The sequence below is a fragment of the Hydra vulgaris genome, chromosome 10 (assembly GCF_038396675.1).
Source record: "Hydra vulgaris chromosome 10, alternate assembly HydraT2T_AEP".
NCBI lineage: Eukaryota > Metazoa > Cnidaria > Hydrozoa > Anthoathecata > Hydridae > Hydra > Hydra vulgaris.
This window is the reverse complement of record NC_088929.1, coordinates 31,332,532-31,349,894: the sequence shown is the minus strand read 5'-3', so window position 1 is coordinate 31,349,894 and position 17,363 is coordinate 31,332,532. Positions and strand designations below refer to the sequence as shown.

At 27.5% G+C, this 17,363-nt stretch overlaps 1 protein-coding gene and 1 long non-coding RNA gene across 5 annotated transcripts in view; one reads left to right on the top strand and one right to left on the bottom strand.

The window, feature by feature from the left end:
- LOC100203730 (mediator of RNA polymerase II transcription subunit 19) overlaps window positions 1–6,549 on the top strand; it is a 43,784-nt gene extending 37,235 nt beyond the window's left edge. The window contains exons 7-8 of the mRNA XM_065807779.1: window positions 6,196–6,258; window positions 6,343–6,549. Of these exons, the coding sequence (XP_065663851.1) occupies window positions 6,196–6,258; window positions 6,343–6,366 (87 nt within the window). The 3' untranslated portion in view covers window positions 6,367–6,549. The remainder of the gene's footprint in view (window positions 1–6,195; window positions 6,259–6,342) is intronic.
- Window positions 6,550–12,859: 6,310 nt separating this feature from the next.
- LOC136086559 (uncharacterized) lies at window positions 12,860–14,244 on the bottom strand. Of its 4 annotated transcripts, XR_010641425.1 has the most exons (6): window positions 14,067–14,243; window positions 13,862–13,958; window positions 13,576–13,645; window positions 13,368–13,452; window positions 13,128–13,280; window positions 12,860–12,983 (listed from the first exon to the last, which is right to left on the bottom strand). It is a non-coding gene; the product is annotated as an uncharacterized LOC136086559 (long non-coding RNA). The 4 variants fall into 4 exon arrangements; XR_010641427.1 differs by lacking the exon at window positions 13,368–13,452 and having other exon boundaries at window positions 13,862–13,995; window positions 14,067–14,244; XR_010641424.1 differs by lacking the exon at window positions 13,368–13,452 and having other exon boundaries at window positions 14,067–14,241.
- Between the last annotated feature and the right edge of the window lie 3,119 nt (window positions 14,245–17,363).

The window sequence follows — 17,363 nt, the reverse complement described above, 5'->3', positions numbered from 1 at the left end:
TTTAGTATTTATCTATGCATATTAAAATCTTTTGAAAATTAAAATTACTTGAGGTTGATCCCATTTTTTTTAAATGTTGTTCAACACTAGCTGGTAAATTGGTTTCTGCATATTAAGTATAGAAGGTTTATATTTTACAGTTGCTCAAGCAACTGTAATACTTATCTGCAGTTTTGGTGTATTTACACTTTTGCTTTTTATAGACTTATAAACACATAAATATCAATTTATTAGTTTCTTTTATTTCTTCATAAAAAATGGTTTTGATAATTTTACAACAAATTTATAAAAAACATGTTTATTTTTTTCTAAATTTTATTCTATAAGTATAAAATCTATTTCACCTATGTAACTTGGTCTACTGGAAGACCATTGTAAGATAAGAAACTGTTTAATCTTGCTATCTGTTTTATTATTTCAAGAGAATTGTCAAATGCAATATCAGCTGATTCATTTTATATTGAAACACATGTTAATATTCTTTTTAAGCGTTTTCCCCCGCAGGCAGTATTTTTTACATTCAGAGTTTTTCAATTTTAATAATACAGTATTGACAAAAAACTAGAACTGAGTTGTTTTAAAGAAACAATTTAAAGCAACTTGAAAATTAAGACACTTGGTGCTTAATTTTTAAGTTGATTGGCATTTTTGAAACAGCTAATTAAAATACAATTTATTTTCACATTTATTAAAAGGTTACAAATGTATTAATAAAAATGATTTAGTTTTTATATTTTCACTATTAATATTGGGTATAAATAGTGTCGGGGTCAAATACATATTTGCATTTGTATTTGGTAATAATATAGCATTCTATCCTATTTTTATTTGATTATATTTGACTAAAAAAAATTTTTTAATATTTCTACTTGTATTTTTTTTTTGGGAAAAACCAAGAGATTTGTTGTTGTTGTTTTTTTGTAATAAATAATTTTTTTCATTTTTAACTTAATAATGTTTTAAAATAATTTAAAAAATTGTTTTAAGTGATATTTTTAAATAAAATTGTTTTTTACTTTTTCTAATTAGTATACCATTTTATCAGTATTGTTGAACAAGGTCTTCAATTTTTTTTTAATTCGAAATGTTTTAGAGTTATGAACCACTTTCTTTAAATTTTTCAATAAAATTATTTAATTATTTAACAGAACGAACGAATATTAACTAAATAAAGATTTAAGTAGTAAATAAAGTTAATTAAAGTTGATCAAAAGCTATTAAGAAATAAAAATAAAATGTTAAAAATATTTGTATTTTATTTAACTTAAAATACTTATATTTGTATTTAAATTTGTTTTTGGAATCTAGATAAACAAATTTGTATTTGATTAAGTATATTCAACTCCAACACTGTATATGAGTGTATTCATAAATGAAAGTCTTATATGTATTTAGTTTTACTGTGTAATATTATTATTATTTTTTTTAGTTATTTTTCGTTTAATTTTTTTTTAAATCTCTTTACAAAATTTAAAAAAATTGGACATTTCTGTCTAGTACGATTTTTAAAAACAGAAACATAATATAAAAAATTACCCCATTATCCTATTGTTAAAATAAATGAGTTTCTGTTAAAACGAATAAATTGTATTGAATTTTATTATTTTATTTTTACTTATTAAGTTATTAAAAATGGTTTTAATTATTGTATTATTAAGTTCTAGAAAGAATTAAAAATAGTTTATACAAAGAAAATTCATAATAAATTCTATAAAAAAATTTTTTAAGTTTTCTAGAATTTCAAGTTTGTTGTGGTATATGTTAAAATCAGATCCGATTAAGTTTAATTCCTGTATATATAAAAAAACAGTTTCTACTTGACTTTTACAAAACTCTGATATTTTAAGCTCCGAAGAGCACATGTACTTGAAATACAATTGTGGTAAAATTTGTCTTGAATTTTTTTTTGTATATTATTAAAAACTGAATATATATATATATATATATATATATATATATATATATATATATATATATATATATATATATATAATATATATAATATATATAATATATATATATATATATATATATATATATATATATATATATACACAGTACTGGACAAAACATTTGCAACCAACATCGAACAATGCTAAAAAGTGTTCCTAATTTTACATGTCTTAAAAACGAAACGAACTATACTACCACAGCAAACAGTTCAGGAGTCAGGAGTCATAGCATGCCATGACATGAGCAATTAGCTGGCAGGTGACAGCACACAGGCAAAATTTCGTTGACAAGTGCCATTTTGCAGCAGACAAAACAAGTGCAACTTTTTTGGTTTGTTTCATTTTCTTAAGTCTGGTCCGTGTCAACGTCATGTAAGTTTTTTAATAATTAAAGGAAGTATCCAGAAGTTTCTAGAAGCATGCAGAAGCATCCAGAAGTTTTCAGAAGAAGCATCTGGAAGCATCCAGAAATATCCAGAAGCATCCAGAAGCTTCCAGAAGCATCGAAAAGAAGCATCTAGAATCTTCCAGAATAGGTTCACACAGGTTTATTTTACTATATAAGAGACATGTAAATCGACATGTAATTCAGTCAGTATATGGAAGTCAATCGGTCAGTATTATCAAGACAGTTTATCAAAGTGAGTTTTATCAAAGTGTTTTATCGAAGAACATCAATACAAGAAGTGAAATACAACAAGTGTTTCATTACATCAATACAGTCCACATCCAACCAAGACGTTGTGTTCCACAGAGCATTATTGTAACATCACAAGGTAAATGTAACACGGTAAGCCTTGAGAAGTGTGATTATTTTTTTTCATTATTTTTATGACTTCAAGTGCAAAAATGGCTCCCGACAGTCTTAGATTGGAACTAAGAAAGAAAATTATTGGCGATTACGTAAGTGGAATGTCACAAAAAAGTATTTGTGATAAATATCGCGTGAAAAAATGGACCGTATCAAGACTATGTTCCAAATATCGTTCTACGGGGAAGTTGGCAGCAGATAACAAAGGTGGAAGACCGCGATTCACCACTTCTAGAGAGGATTCTATGATCGTCAGATCCGTCAAGAAGAATCCCTGGATATCATCAGTCAAGATACAAAAGCAATTAGAGCTGCCTGTATCGGACCGAACAATCAGACGACGTGCTGTTGAAGCCGGATTGTTTCCTCGACGCCCTGCAAAGAAACCGCTGAATTCACTAAAAAACCAGAAGATAAGACTCCTGTTTGCTACATCTCATATTGACTGGAATGTGCAGAAATGGCGAACTGTCCTGTTCAGTGATGAACCGAAGTTCAACATCATTGGGAGCGATGGCATTTGCTGTGTACGTCGACTGGCCGGAAAACGCCTCGATTTACGTTACTGCCATAAGACCGTGAAGCATGGTGGAGGCAATGTAATGGTCTGGGGTTGTTTTTCTGCAAATGGTCTAGGTCCAATTCATCGAAACGATGGAATAATGGACCGTTTCATGTATAAAAATATCCTGAAAGATGTTATGTTACCTCATGCTGAATGGAATATGCCAATAAATGGGTTTTTCAGCAAGAAAATGATCCAAAACACACTTCAAAAGTAGTCAAGCAGTGGTTTGAAGACAACCACCTATCGGTGATGGAATGGCCGCCTCAATCTCCGGATCTCAACCCTATCGAGAACCTGTGGGAGATTGTCAACCGCAGAATTAATTGTGAAGGTGTTTGTAATAAGGATCAACTGTTTGAACAAATCCAAAAGGCCTGGGCAGCGATTCCACAAAGTTTCATTGTTCACCTGATCAAATCTATGCCTCGAAGATGCAAGGCTGTGATCGACAACAAAGGATTCGCCACAAAATATTGATAGCGAATTACAGCTTGGTCAACATTGTCGAGTTGCACTTGTTTTGTCCGGAAGGAAATCAACTTTTTTTAATACTTTTGATTTATTTATTAATTTTTGTCTACAAATAATGAACTTTGTAATGAATAAAACTTGAAGAACTTTGTCTCTAAACAGTTACATAGTTATTTCTCTAAATTGAAAAAATACAGCACTTTTATATAAAGAAACTAAATTAGCATTATTTGGTTGCACTCGTTTTGTCCGATACTCTATATATGTATATATATATATATATATATATATATATATATATATATATATATATATATATATATATATATATATATATATATATATATATATATATATTCAGTTTTTAATAATATACAATAAAATTCTAAATATATATGTATGTGTGTATATGTATATATGTATATATATGTATATATATATATATATATATATATATATATATATATATATATATATATATATATATATACACACATACATATATATTTGTCCGATACTGTATATATGTATGTATGTATATATATATATATATAATGTATATATATATATATATATATATATATATATATATATATATATATATATATATATATATATATATATATATTCAGTTTATAATAATATACAAAAAAATTCTAAATATATATGTATGTGTGTATATATATATATATATATATATATATATATATATATATATATATATATATATACATATATATATATATATATATATATATATATATATATATATATATATATATATATATATATATATATATATATATATATATATGTATATATATATATATGTATATATATATATATATATATTTTTTGTTGTTGTTATTTCACCTCCCCAAGGCCCAGAAGGCCACCACAGATGAGGAGGCTACTTGATTGTGGTTATAACCCTCTCTCAACTCTATGACTCCGAAACACGAACCTTGACGAACAAGGCCGCTGCGCCGTGGAACAAGTTGAGCGCGGTACTACCAGGGACGTGGTTGGAATCGAACTCGGAACCTCTCGTTTATGAAGCGAGCGCTCTACCACTACACCACTACCGCATATATGTATATATATACATATATGTATATATATATATATATATATATATATATATATATATATATATATATATATATACATACATATATATATATATATATATATATATATATATATACATATATATATACATATATATATACATATATATATATATATATATATATATATATATATATATATATATATATATATATATTTATTTATTTATTTATTTATTTATTAGACTTTTAATGAATTTAAAAATCTGAAAAAAACACATTGACTTCCAACACCAAGACAAAATAAACCTGTCTAAGACCTAGATATGACCCAGCCAAGACAATAAAAATGACAAGTTTGGACAAGACATAGCTTCCAAAACTAAATGAAAACAAGACTGGCCTTTTGACTTTACTTGCTTACTATGCCTTTTTTACTGGCATTTTATGGCAAACATTTCTCTGGCGATAAAAGATACCATAGTCAAAAGGTTTTATTGGATCCTATACAATCGATAAGGTAGGTTAATCTAAGCTCAAATGAAATAACTGTAAAAAATTTTACAAGCGTATTTAAGTTAATGCTGACTTATACTTTACTTTTCAAATACTTCATATTAGACTAGTTTATAAAAAAAGTTATAAAAATAATCCTATATAATGTTTTTGTGATAGAAAAGTTATATTTTTTAGTAAAAATTTGCGATTTTTTTTTAAATTATTTTAGGAACTTTGGTGTAGATTGCATAAATTTTTCATATTTTTATCAAATTTTATAAGTAAGAGGAGTTCATTTTTGAGAAGTATTTTATGACAAATTTTATGACAAAAGAAACAATTTGGTTAAACTTTTTTATAAACAGATCGAATAAGTAATGTTAAAATTTTTTCGTATAATTTTAAGCAATTGCTTATAAATAAGGGACAACTAAAAGAATATAAAAAGTAAATAAATAAGTAAAAACTTATAAATAGGTTTTATAAAATGCCTTATCATTAGCCTATATGTATTCTATATGTGCATTTTAAAGATTGATTTTTATATTAAAAACTTGCAACTTTGTGCAAAAATCTAATTAAAAGAGTTGTTAAACTTTTGTTTAACAACTTTAAGACAGATTTACTAAATTTTACTTGAAAGAAACTGCTAAGTATTTTGTATTTATGCTTGCGTCTAAACGCGTCTGCTGCAGTAACTGCGTATGATGCTGCAGTAACTGTGTATGATGCTGCAATAACTGTGTATGATGCTGCAATAACTGTGTATGATGCTGCAGTAACTGTGCAGATCATGTGTATTAAAATAGTTATCATTTTTTGTAGAGGAAAAGGGAAGAAGGTGATAAAAAAAAGAAAGAAAAAAAAAAGAAAAGGAAGAAAGACAAGGTTTTTTTTAAGAAACTTTTTTTGTTGTAAACTAACAAATTGAAACTGTTATGTACTGAAAAATGATTTTTATTTTATTTTTAGAAAGCTGACCAAGGTGAAGTTTGACTTGTATAAGTGTTTTCTTTCTTTTAATCATCGACGAGGTTGCGTAAATCTTACCACGAATAGCTTTGATCGTGCAGTCATGTTTTAAGATAGCAAAATGAAGTTACAAAACTTTGTACGATGCTGTTGATTTTCTAATCGTGTCCTGTAAATTATTTTAAAAATTAATGTACTTTTTTAAAATTGAAATCATATTCTCTAATAATAACGGTAAGAAACAAATAAAAACAAATATCAATCCATTAATACTTTTCAGTGAAGGAAAAAAAAAACTTTTTTTTTGTTGTTGTTTTTTTTGTTTTAATTTTCAACTTTAGGTTTTTTAAATTAATAGTGTCAATATGACACACACACACAAACACAATCTTGTCTTAAAATAATTGAGACAGCATATTTTTTTTAAAAAAAGCCGAAAAATTTAATCATGCGTTGATTTTTTTTTTTTAGATATTGTGTAATAGAAATTATTATTAAACTTTGAATATGTTTAATAATAATTTCTATTTCACGATATCCTTGATTTAACATTTAAAAAAAGACTGATAAAACTGTTGGACAAAACTACGGAAGTGGTAAAAGATAACTATAATGGGAAAATTCAATTTTTTTTTTTTCAAAAGAAAGCTAAATTGGTTATTGTTTCTTAACAAAAATGTTAAGAAAACTGAAGTTTTAACGATTCGTCAGATAATCGTGATCTGATTTTTGTGCAGAAACTAGTGCAGCTCGAAAAAATGTGTTCGACATCTCGTCAGGTTAGAATTATTTTGTTTTAACTCTGCATTTGTTTAAACTGAGATAAATCAAGTTGAAGTTTTACACTGTAATGCAGTAGAATTGGCAATATATTTTTCATTAATGAAAACTTTTTTCAATACTTGGCTATATACTAAAAATAATTATTTGTTTTGAAAAAAAAGTAAGTTGCTCAAATTGCTATTATGACTTGACCCTGTTTGGAGATAATTTCGATAGATATATTTTGCGTTAATGTTATTTTGTGCTATCTCCATATTTTAGTAAAAACAATTTAAACGTTTTGCGAAAAACAAATGAATTACAACAAATTACTTTTAACTTCGGGATTTAAACGCAAATATAGAAACCTAAAACGATTCGTTGGAAAACTTAAATGAATGGGATGATATAATTAGCTTTCTTATTGCTACTTAGACAGAATTCAACTGATATTGCTTCTGGAAGGATGGGCAGCTTTTAACAAGAGCTATATTATTTAAAGAAAATCATTTCTATCTAAAAAGATTTATTGAAAATAAACAAACAAAGTTTTTAATACAAATGACATGTTAATGACAGTTTGAATGAACCTTATACAACTTTTAAAACTGAATGTTGCATAACATAACTAAAGTATATAAATAAAACAATTAAAATGAAATTTGTTTCCGGATGAAGAGTTGAAAAAAAACTACTGAAATAAGGTTTTATAGAAACAAACATCTACAGCTGGCATGTATGGGTACATAAAAACAATGTCTTTTACTTTCTCACTAGAAATTTCAATATTATGTGGAAAACAAGATGCCAATGGAATTGATGGTTCTTCAAGATTACTTCCTGATCCTCTAGTGTTTTTTGGCTTAGACAGCCGTGCTTCTTTATAAATATCTGTAAAACGATTCTTGAAATACATATGACTAGGAGCATTAGACCTATATACAAGTGTTTTGACATTAAAGTACGGAACCTTTTTGTAGTTCATAAGACAAGCAATTTTTGAGAAATTTTTGATGTCCTTTTTTTGCATTTGGTATACAAAAAATGGTTTACGTTGGTTAATATTTAACATTGCTTTTACCAACTCGGGAGGGCTGAATATTTCTGCCAAATGTAATGATTTCTCAATCTGACTATGTATATTATCACATTCCTGAATGGAGCTATGCCCTGGCTCACAATACTTTTGTTCAATGATTTCAATATTTGGATGATCAATAAGAAACTCACGCAATGCAGCTGACATAATTGTTTCTATTTTGTTGAACACAAGAATCAAACCAAAGTCAAACTTGTCAATATTAAAACTTGTCAAATATAAAACTTGTCAATATTAGAAAGATCCTTGTAAACTTGATTTAGCATACATAACACAGCACTAGCAATATCGTTACCAGAACGACCAGACATACCTTTATGCCATAATACACAATATGCTTTTTTGTTCAACGAAGAGTAACCTGTTAAATTATAACAACTGAGCTTTTAAAAGAAGTTTCCCACATTACATTTTGGCAAGCTCAAGACATTTTGTAGATCAATACAAACTATGGTTGTGGTAGGGGAGTTCAACTTTCGATCCTTATCTCTCTCGATCTTTGTTTCATTTTTTGATGCAATATGCTTGTTATACTTTTGGATTTGCTCTTCATTTGCATTTTCAGTAATGCAAAATTGGTAGCATGTATCACACAGATCTTTTTTTGGCTTTTGAAATTCAATATTAAATTTAGTGATAAAAATATTGCGGTACATACATTCCTTTGCTGGTAAAATTTTATATTGAGTGCAATATGTTAAATATAAATCATGAAGTTTCTTTAAATTTAATGAACCATCAAAGTATTGTTTGCAGAAAATGCTTTGACAATAATGTGACTTAACTTGTGGAAACAAGTTAATATGGTTTTCTATACTCTGTTTAGTCAATTCAAGAACTTTTTTTTTACAATGTTTCCCCCATTTTGTAGGGGCAGGAATACCAGTTTCAAGCTTATTTTCATAATACTATTATGTATATATTTGTCTGCTGCTGATGTCTAACGTAGACAAATAAAACACCTTACATACACGATGTTTGACATTATCAACAAAGAAATTGTAAAAGTAAGTATATTTTCTTCTTGATTTGCTTACTTTATTGGTCTGAGTCGTTTTTTTATCTAATCTTTCAGTAGTTTTACTAAAAAAGTGTTGCTTTTCAATCTGAGACATTCCCCACAGTCCATTAAATAATATTTTTCTCTCGTCTTCTAAAATTTTCACGGAACACTTAAACTTGCAACAATTTTCACAATCTTTTTTATTTTTAATACTTTTTGGTTGAATAACCCTGCCTCTGATATTTATATATTCTTTTTCTGAGTCACTTTCTTTTTGAATGTTTCCAGTTATAACAGTTTGTCTTACGTTTTCCCACCGTGCGGAGGTAATCTTAGTTGATATTAGCTTGTTGTGGGTAAACTAAAAATAAAAATTAAACATAAAAAAGTTATGCAATGCAAATTGGTGAAAATAAGATAATTTTTTCCACATATGAAGCGATTCATTTAAATTTGAATCTTTATTTATTTAGTATATACAACAAATAGAGTGCTCAATATATATACAATCATGTAGGTTCATCAGGAAGAATCTTCCTCATGAACCTACTGATCGTGAAACACAGTGTTGTGAAACACACACACAAACACACACACGTATATATATATATTATTAGAAACTCACGGATTCTGTTATATATGTGATATACACACACTAGACTAGTGTGTGTTATACACACTAGACTAGTGTGTGATATACACACACTAGACTAGTGACATATACACTAGTGACTAGTGTATATGTCACATATACAACAGAATCCGTGAGGTTCTAATAAGATAATAACACATTTCCTACTAAAATAATGTACTAAACAACTCTTGATTCAGCCATTTGATTTGATCAGTAGATTTAGGCAAGTGTGCGACGCTATCTTTATAAAAAAGTGCATTTAATTCATCCAACAGGTAAACTTTCCAATGTTGTACATGGTGCATCAGCTAGTAGTGGTTCCTCATCATTAGAAGGAAATCCAAGAAGCCTAGACGCAAGTTTTCCAACAAAATTTAATGTATTTCTTATTGGAACAACTAAAGGATCTTTTAGGCACCTTAAGAACTACATAACATTCACGTTAATTCTTTCATCGCACATTGGGCCAGAATTCACTTTTACTGGACAAAATTCATAGCTAATTTAACATTAGGGCTATATTGACTAAAATTAGGATGAGTAATAATATGATGTCTGCGCTTCTTATGAAGGTAATATTTTTTTAATTCGTTGGTATGGATACCAAATTTCGGAAAGCAAAAATCTATTTTTGGTATTAATAGATATTTTTACGAATGAGTTTACCATATTTTACAAGTACCAATATGAGGTCGCGCTTTTTAAAAAAGTGAATATATTTTTTATTTAGTTGCTATGGATACCTAATTTTGCTTTGCAACAACTAACTTTTATTAGTTGCATATGATTTATTTGTGCTTTGTACACGATTTAGTTTTTATACTTTTGTCCAGTCACTAAGGGGTCATCCATAAATGATGTCAGTAAAAATAGGGGGGGGGGGGAGGGGAGGGAGTGCTGGAAAATTTGACACTAATTGACAATGGGGAGGGGGTGTTGAAGCCAAAATGATGTCAATTTAAATAATTTTTTTAGTTTTAATGTGCAGATTTTAACGTTATTTACATCTACTAAATGGTATAGAAATGATGTTTTGTTTGTGGGAAAATTGATATTAAATGCGGGGAATTTGATATTATATTTTATTAAATTATTTATAATATAATATTATAAATTAATATAATAAGTTTCCCAGAGACATTAAATAAATAACAACTACTAACGTAAAATAAAAATTACTAATGTTTTATTAATATATTACCATTTGACTGCGAATCAAATTATGTCAAAAATATTACCTCTTTGTATATAAAATTCACAATCGTTATTCGCTCCCTAGCGGATTATAAAATGTGGTTCAAAGTAAACTCATAAAAGTAAACTCATAAATTTGTCGTTTTTTGAAATTAAATTGTCGTTATTTCAAATACGAAACTCTAGTTGATTGTAAAACGTGATGCAATGCAAACACATAAAATCTATTGAAAATTCGAAACGCTAATTTCTCTCTAGCGGGTTAAAGAAACTCTTTTAAAAAGCTTGCGCTAACGATGAGCAAAATCATTATTCTGATTGTGATGTAAACAATACTATTAAATCAATATTAAAATATGGATAAAACCGCATTACTTAACTTATTGATGGTCTCGTATGGAAATGCTCATCCCGATAAAAAAAACGCTAATATCCAGAAAGAAGTCCATAGTATATAATATATAATTCCATATAATAATAATATGGAATTCATTAAAAGAAGAGAAACTGGTGCATAAGGATCTTGAATCAAGAGTAATGTATTTAATCAATTTATTTAATGAAAAGGCAATGAAGTTCAAGAGCAAGCAATTATCATTTTGGGCCAATACTCCAAAACATTCTGCCCCCACGTATACTCCACTTGAATTTGACAAGAATTCCTCACAGTTTGTTGAGCCCACCAATGAGCATTCTGTTATTGATGATCAACAAAGTGCATTAACTTTGAGTTTGTTGACCACGAAAAATCAAAAAAATGCAAGAACAGTGGCTCAAGATCGACTCAATTCTGAGATTGCAGCTTTAAATTGTGAAGTTGCTGGACTGAAGACTAGAAAGAGAAGTGGATTGATTGCTGAAGCTGAAGGGTATGATTTGAAAAAGAAAAAGAAGAAACTGGCTCATCTACCCGCTAAAAAATGAGGCGTTGATTTGATGTTGATTCAATGTTTCTCGTCAACATTGATTCCATATTGATTTTTTGTCCAAAATGTTAGCCACTTATCAACGTTGATTTGGTGTTTACAAAAAACGTTGATCGAATGTTGCTTTTCAACGTTTAATCAACAATCATTTTTTCCTGGTGATTCAACACTGATTTTTATAATAGCCGACGGTATTTTGATATCGCTTTTTGATGCATATATCAAAAAAATATATATCAACAGTTTACGAAATATATATATATATATATATATATATATATATATATATATATATATATATATATATATATATATATTTAAACAACTTTAAAATGTATTCTACAAAATAGAGTGCTCAATGTTCTTAAAAGAACTGAGCAATTATAAGTTAGTAGAAAATCACTTAAGAAAATTTTTTTTCATTTAACACTGTATTTCATCGATAAAAAGACTCATCAGAAATGCTCTCATCAATAAAAAACTCAGTATTTCTGATGAGTCTTTTTATTTATGAAACACAGTGTTAAATGAAAAAAAACTTTGTTAAGTGATTTTCTACTGATTTATAATTTATATATATATATATATATATATATATATATATATATATATATATATATATATATATATATATATATATATATATATATATATATATATATTATGTATGTATATATATATAAAATATTTGTATATAAAATTTATACATATTGCTCAAATCTTAATTTGTTTTGTAAAAAACAGGCTGTAAATAAAGGATTTAGCAAAAAAGTTATTGATAGAGCGATTCAAAGCTAACTCAAAAGAATAATGAAAGAAAGTAAGCACTACATTAATTAAGAAAGTTTTTTTATTGAATTTAACACAAAATTTACATTTTCAAACAATTTATTTAGCGTTTGCAGCATTGTTCATTTTCAATACTTTTCGATTGAGTCGTGTTCCTGATTGACTTACAAAATTTCGAAATGCCTGAATAACATTCGCAAATTTTTGCATCATGATGCTGTCGTGTAATCGCATCTAAATCAAAAATTCAAATCAAATTTGAAAAAAATCAAACTGCAGAAATTATAGCAAATAGTTACATAAATGACTGACTAGGATAAACAAAATATATTTCCTGTGAAATAAAAAATCTAAAAAAATGCATAAAACCATTCTTACCCACTATCATATGATACAGGGGGTATGTTTTAAAATTTATCTTCAATGAACCACCCGAGACATTAAAACAGGCCCCAGCGTCCTCGCTTATCAACAACTTTCCAAAAGCAAAAGCCAATTTATATTACCTCCACAACGACTAAGAGAACTTATCTATTATTAAAAAAATAAAAATTACTTAAGGGTCAGAACACATATTATGTTTATTCTATATGAATGAAATTATCTTAATTTCAATACATGGATTTTTAAAATTGACTCTTGAATCACTTTTCTCTTTTATCTATTTTTGCCATCTAACTCAACGCAAATCTTTTTTGAAAATCTTTTAAAAAAAATGTAGTAAAATAAACAATATTATTATTATTTATGTAAAATATTTTGTAAAAAATTAACCATGAAAAAATACCTAAATGGGAAAAATAAATAAAACTTTTATTTAATTTACCCTGGCAAGACAAATGTCTTTCTTTGCTATCCTCTTTATCCAAAACACAATTTTTAGAGCCATTTTCTACCTAGGTATAGATAAATTATACATACAAAAATTAAATAAAATTTTTAAACATTATATAGTGATTTTTATTTAAACTTGTCAACAAACATGTATTTATAAAATATTTGTCAACAAAATTATATTCTATAACATATAGTTCTGATTTCTATTAATTTTTTTACTGCACACGCACACAGATTTTAATTAGAACAAAAGCAACATTAGGACTTTTTTTTACCAATATATTTGAAGACAACATCATTTTCCCTTGAGATAGATTAGTTTCTTTCGAGAAGTCATTGTTATTTTCAGCAACTGAAAAGCTTGCTATTTCACTGTGTAAATGGGGGGTTAATATTGATTTAAAAACATCTATAATTCAGTAAAAAAATAAGCATTTTATTTTAACAAACCATTATTTTACTTTTACAAAAATAGTTAACCTGCTATATTTGGAATCACGTTAGATGTTCTTTAGCTATTTGAACTATCAAAATAGTATCTTCCGTATAGTTCTTCATCACCAATCACAATATCTTAATCACTTTCACAAAATGTCATTGCTGTCTTTCTCCTTTAATATAAACTTTACTTTATAAACAAAAAAATGAGAATGGAGTGCAATTGGTGCACCGCATAAAAATTAATGAATTTTAATGAAAAACCCATGAAAATTAGTGAATTTTTTAGTTTTTAAAAAACACTAAAAGTTTAAAAAAAAAACTAAAAACATAGTTAAAAAAACTTTTTTTAATCGTTGGAAATCTTCTTTAAACATTCTAAAGACATTCAGAACATATAATTTAAACAAATGCCCGTTGGAATATTGGATTTAAAATAAGTGATATTAAATGAGACTATAGTCATATTGTAAAGCAGGCCTAAAATAAATTTGCACCAGCACATGATTATCCTCTTCAGTACCCTGGTCAAAACATACAGTTCAATATCTAATTCAATTACTTTACATTTTTTTATAGTAATATGCAAACCTGTAGTGTATAAAATCCTAGCAGGGTATATCTTCCAATCAGAGGTTGATGCCTGCAAGGTTGTGACAGCTTTATGAATCGCAGCGGAACTTTTAAATGGCAGCCAGAAGCATTTCCCATCATTTTTCATCCAACTTTTAGCAATCACTTCCACTTTAATTTTTCCATTTAAAGTTCAACAATGGCAAATGAAATTTCAATATTCTGGTGCAATATAATTTTAAACAATCTTATATAAGTTACAAAATAAAATTAAAAATACATTAGAGATTAAAAACAATGAACTTTGTAAAACGCTTTTTAGATTTATTAATGTAAAACACCAGTGTAAATATTTTATTATTTCTATAAACATACCAGGTATTTGTTTCACACAAAAAATTTATAAATTAAAATGCATTAAACTCACTTAAAATTTGTTCAATGAACTACATATTTGACAAATTTACAACAAATTTTACAAAATGACACATGCACAGACATTCTTTAAAAATTGATGGTCTGCAAGTATAATCAAAGTTTGTGTTTTTAATTCAAGAAATCAGTGATCATAAGCAATATCACAATGTCTAAGCACAAAAAAAGCATAACCACCTTTTTAAACAGGTATCATCAAGCCTTTCTTCAAAAGTTCTTTTTTTTTCGGAAAAATTGTTTTTAGGTTGGCTAATGAATTTACATAACAAAGGTCTAAATTAAATGTTTCAAAACAATCAGGAAAAAACTTTCGAACTGAATGAGGATTTAGAGCCTTGCATTTTACAAGATCTACCAAAACCTCTTCTACTAAAATAAACCCTTTGTCTTGAATAAAATAAACTCTGTCTCATAGATTTGATGTGATCTTTTTATTTACCACTTGGGCAGAAATTTCTTTACCATTCCTTTCTCTAAGAAAAATATCCAACTTTTTTCTCTCATCTAATTGATTCACTATTTGGTCAACAGTCTGATGTGATTTTTGCACCATTTTTTTAATTCAACCCAAAAAGTTTTCAAAAGGAAAAGCTGATAGATGATCAAGACTCTCCCCAAAGTTAACACAATCATCACCTAAATGAATCATGCTATGAACATTGTATGTTACCAAGATCTCCCCATACAAAATTTGTACTTCTCTGACAAACTATATAAGCAGCTGTTTAGCAAATGCCACTAACAATTCATTTTTGGCCATTTTATTAGAAAGCAGTATGTGCATAGCAATTGAAAGAGAAATAAATAAGTCATAGTTTTATTTATTTTTCCTTTTTAAAACAACAGGTCCAGCATAAAGCAGAATAATCGAAACTCTGATGCTTTCCACTTCTCAAGTTCATTTAAAGAGCGTGGTCTATGTTGAAAATTGGATGGTGTATAACTTCGTAAATTTATGAGTTCATTTGAAATACTGTCTTTAACAGATTGACTTATTCTAATACATCGGGGACCTTTACACCAGTTTATTAGAAGTTTTTTAACTACCCCAAGACATATAAGGTGCATATAGTCTAATGGGAATTCAGTTACCATTGGGAAATTTAACTGAACAAGTGGAGAAAGACTCTCAAGCTGGTGACCTTTTTTATAAAAATTATTTTTAAAAGCCATGTCAGTACAAAGTAAAGTAGTCGTTTCCAATAATCTTACGCCATGTTTTTGTGTGCCAACTGCCATACATCTTTCACAGCTATGATAGCCACTATGCCCTATAATGCATTTAACAAATGCTCTTGCAGACGCATCACAAACAAAAGCTTTAATAGTCACCAGCAGCTGTTTATACCCATTAGTTTGCAATTTTTTCATTTCAAGAATAAAATCTTCAAAGCACTCATCCAAATTGTTTGGTTTTCCCTGACCATGCCAAATTGCAACAGCATAGGATCCTTTTCTGTTAATTGTAACTAGTATAGGCCAAATGGAAGTCTTTTTACTATTGCACATAGGTGCACCATTAATACTTACAATTAGATCAAGCTTTTCCTTATTTCCAACTGTTGATATGTAATAATCAATTGCACTTTTAACTCCAAGATATATATAATCGCCTCCACTGATATATAAAACATTAACTTTTTGAAGAGATTTTTGTAATGTCTGCCAGCATTTTGGTATAGATGGAGTAAATTTATTTAAGTGAAATAAAAGTGCATTTAAAGCATCATCTTTTATACAGTATTTTAATAACCACTCATATAAAAAATCTTTTGTTGAAGTTAGAGTATCAATACTACTGTATAAACTATTTTTAAATGCAATGTCGTCAACATCACAATTATTAGATTCAACTTTACTTAAACAAAATTTATTTTCTGGCGAAGTGATTGAAAACATCAATATATCACTGTGCACATCTTCAGAAACTTCAAAAATCTTTTGAATGTCTAAATCTAGATGAACGCAATTTCCTCTACCAACAATGTTGCACTCTTCAAGAAGATATTTTATTCTTTTTTCAGTATTTCGTTTTTCTTTCATAAATTCTCTTATATATAGGCTTCTGTCATATTTAGGCATTATTATCTTTATTTTATTACATCACAAAAGAAAAAAAATAAAGGCATTATTATTCTTATACAGAAAAAATCAATTTAAATTGCATTTTGTACTATATGATTTAAGTTTGCAGTCAGAATTTATCAGGCACATACTTGCAGCCATTAATAATTTGCTATGATAATAGTAATGTTATTATAATAAGCATTAATAAGCCAAATTGCTGCTAAGTTGTGACTTTTTCATGTTAAATTGTTAAAATATTTATAT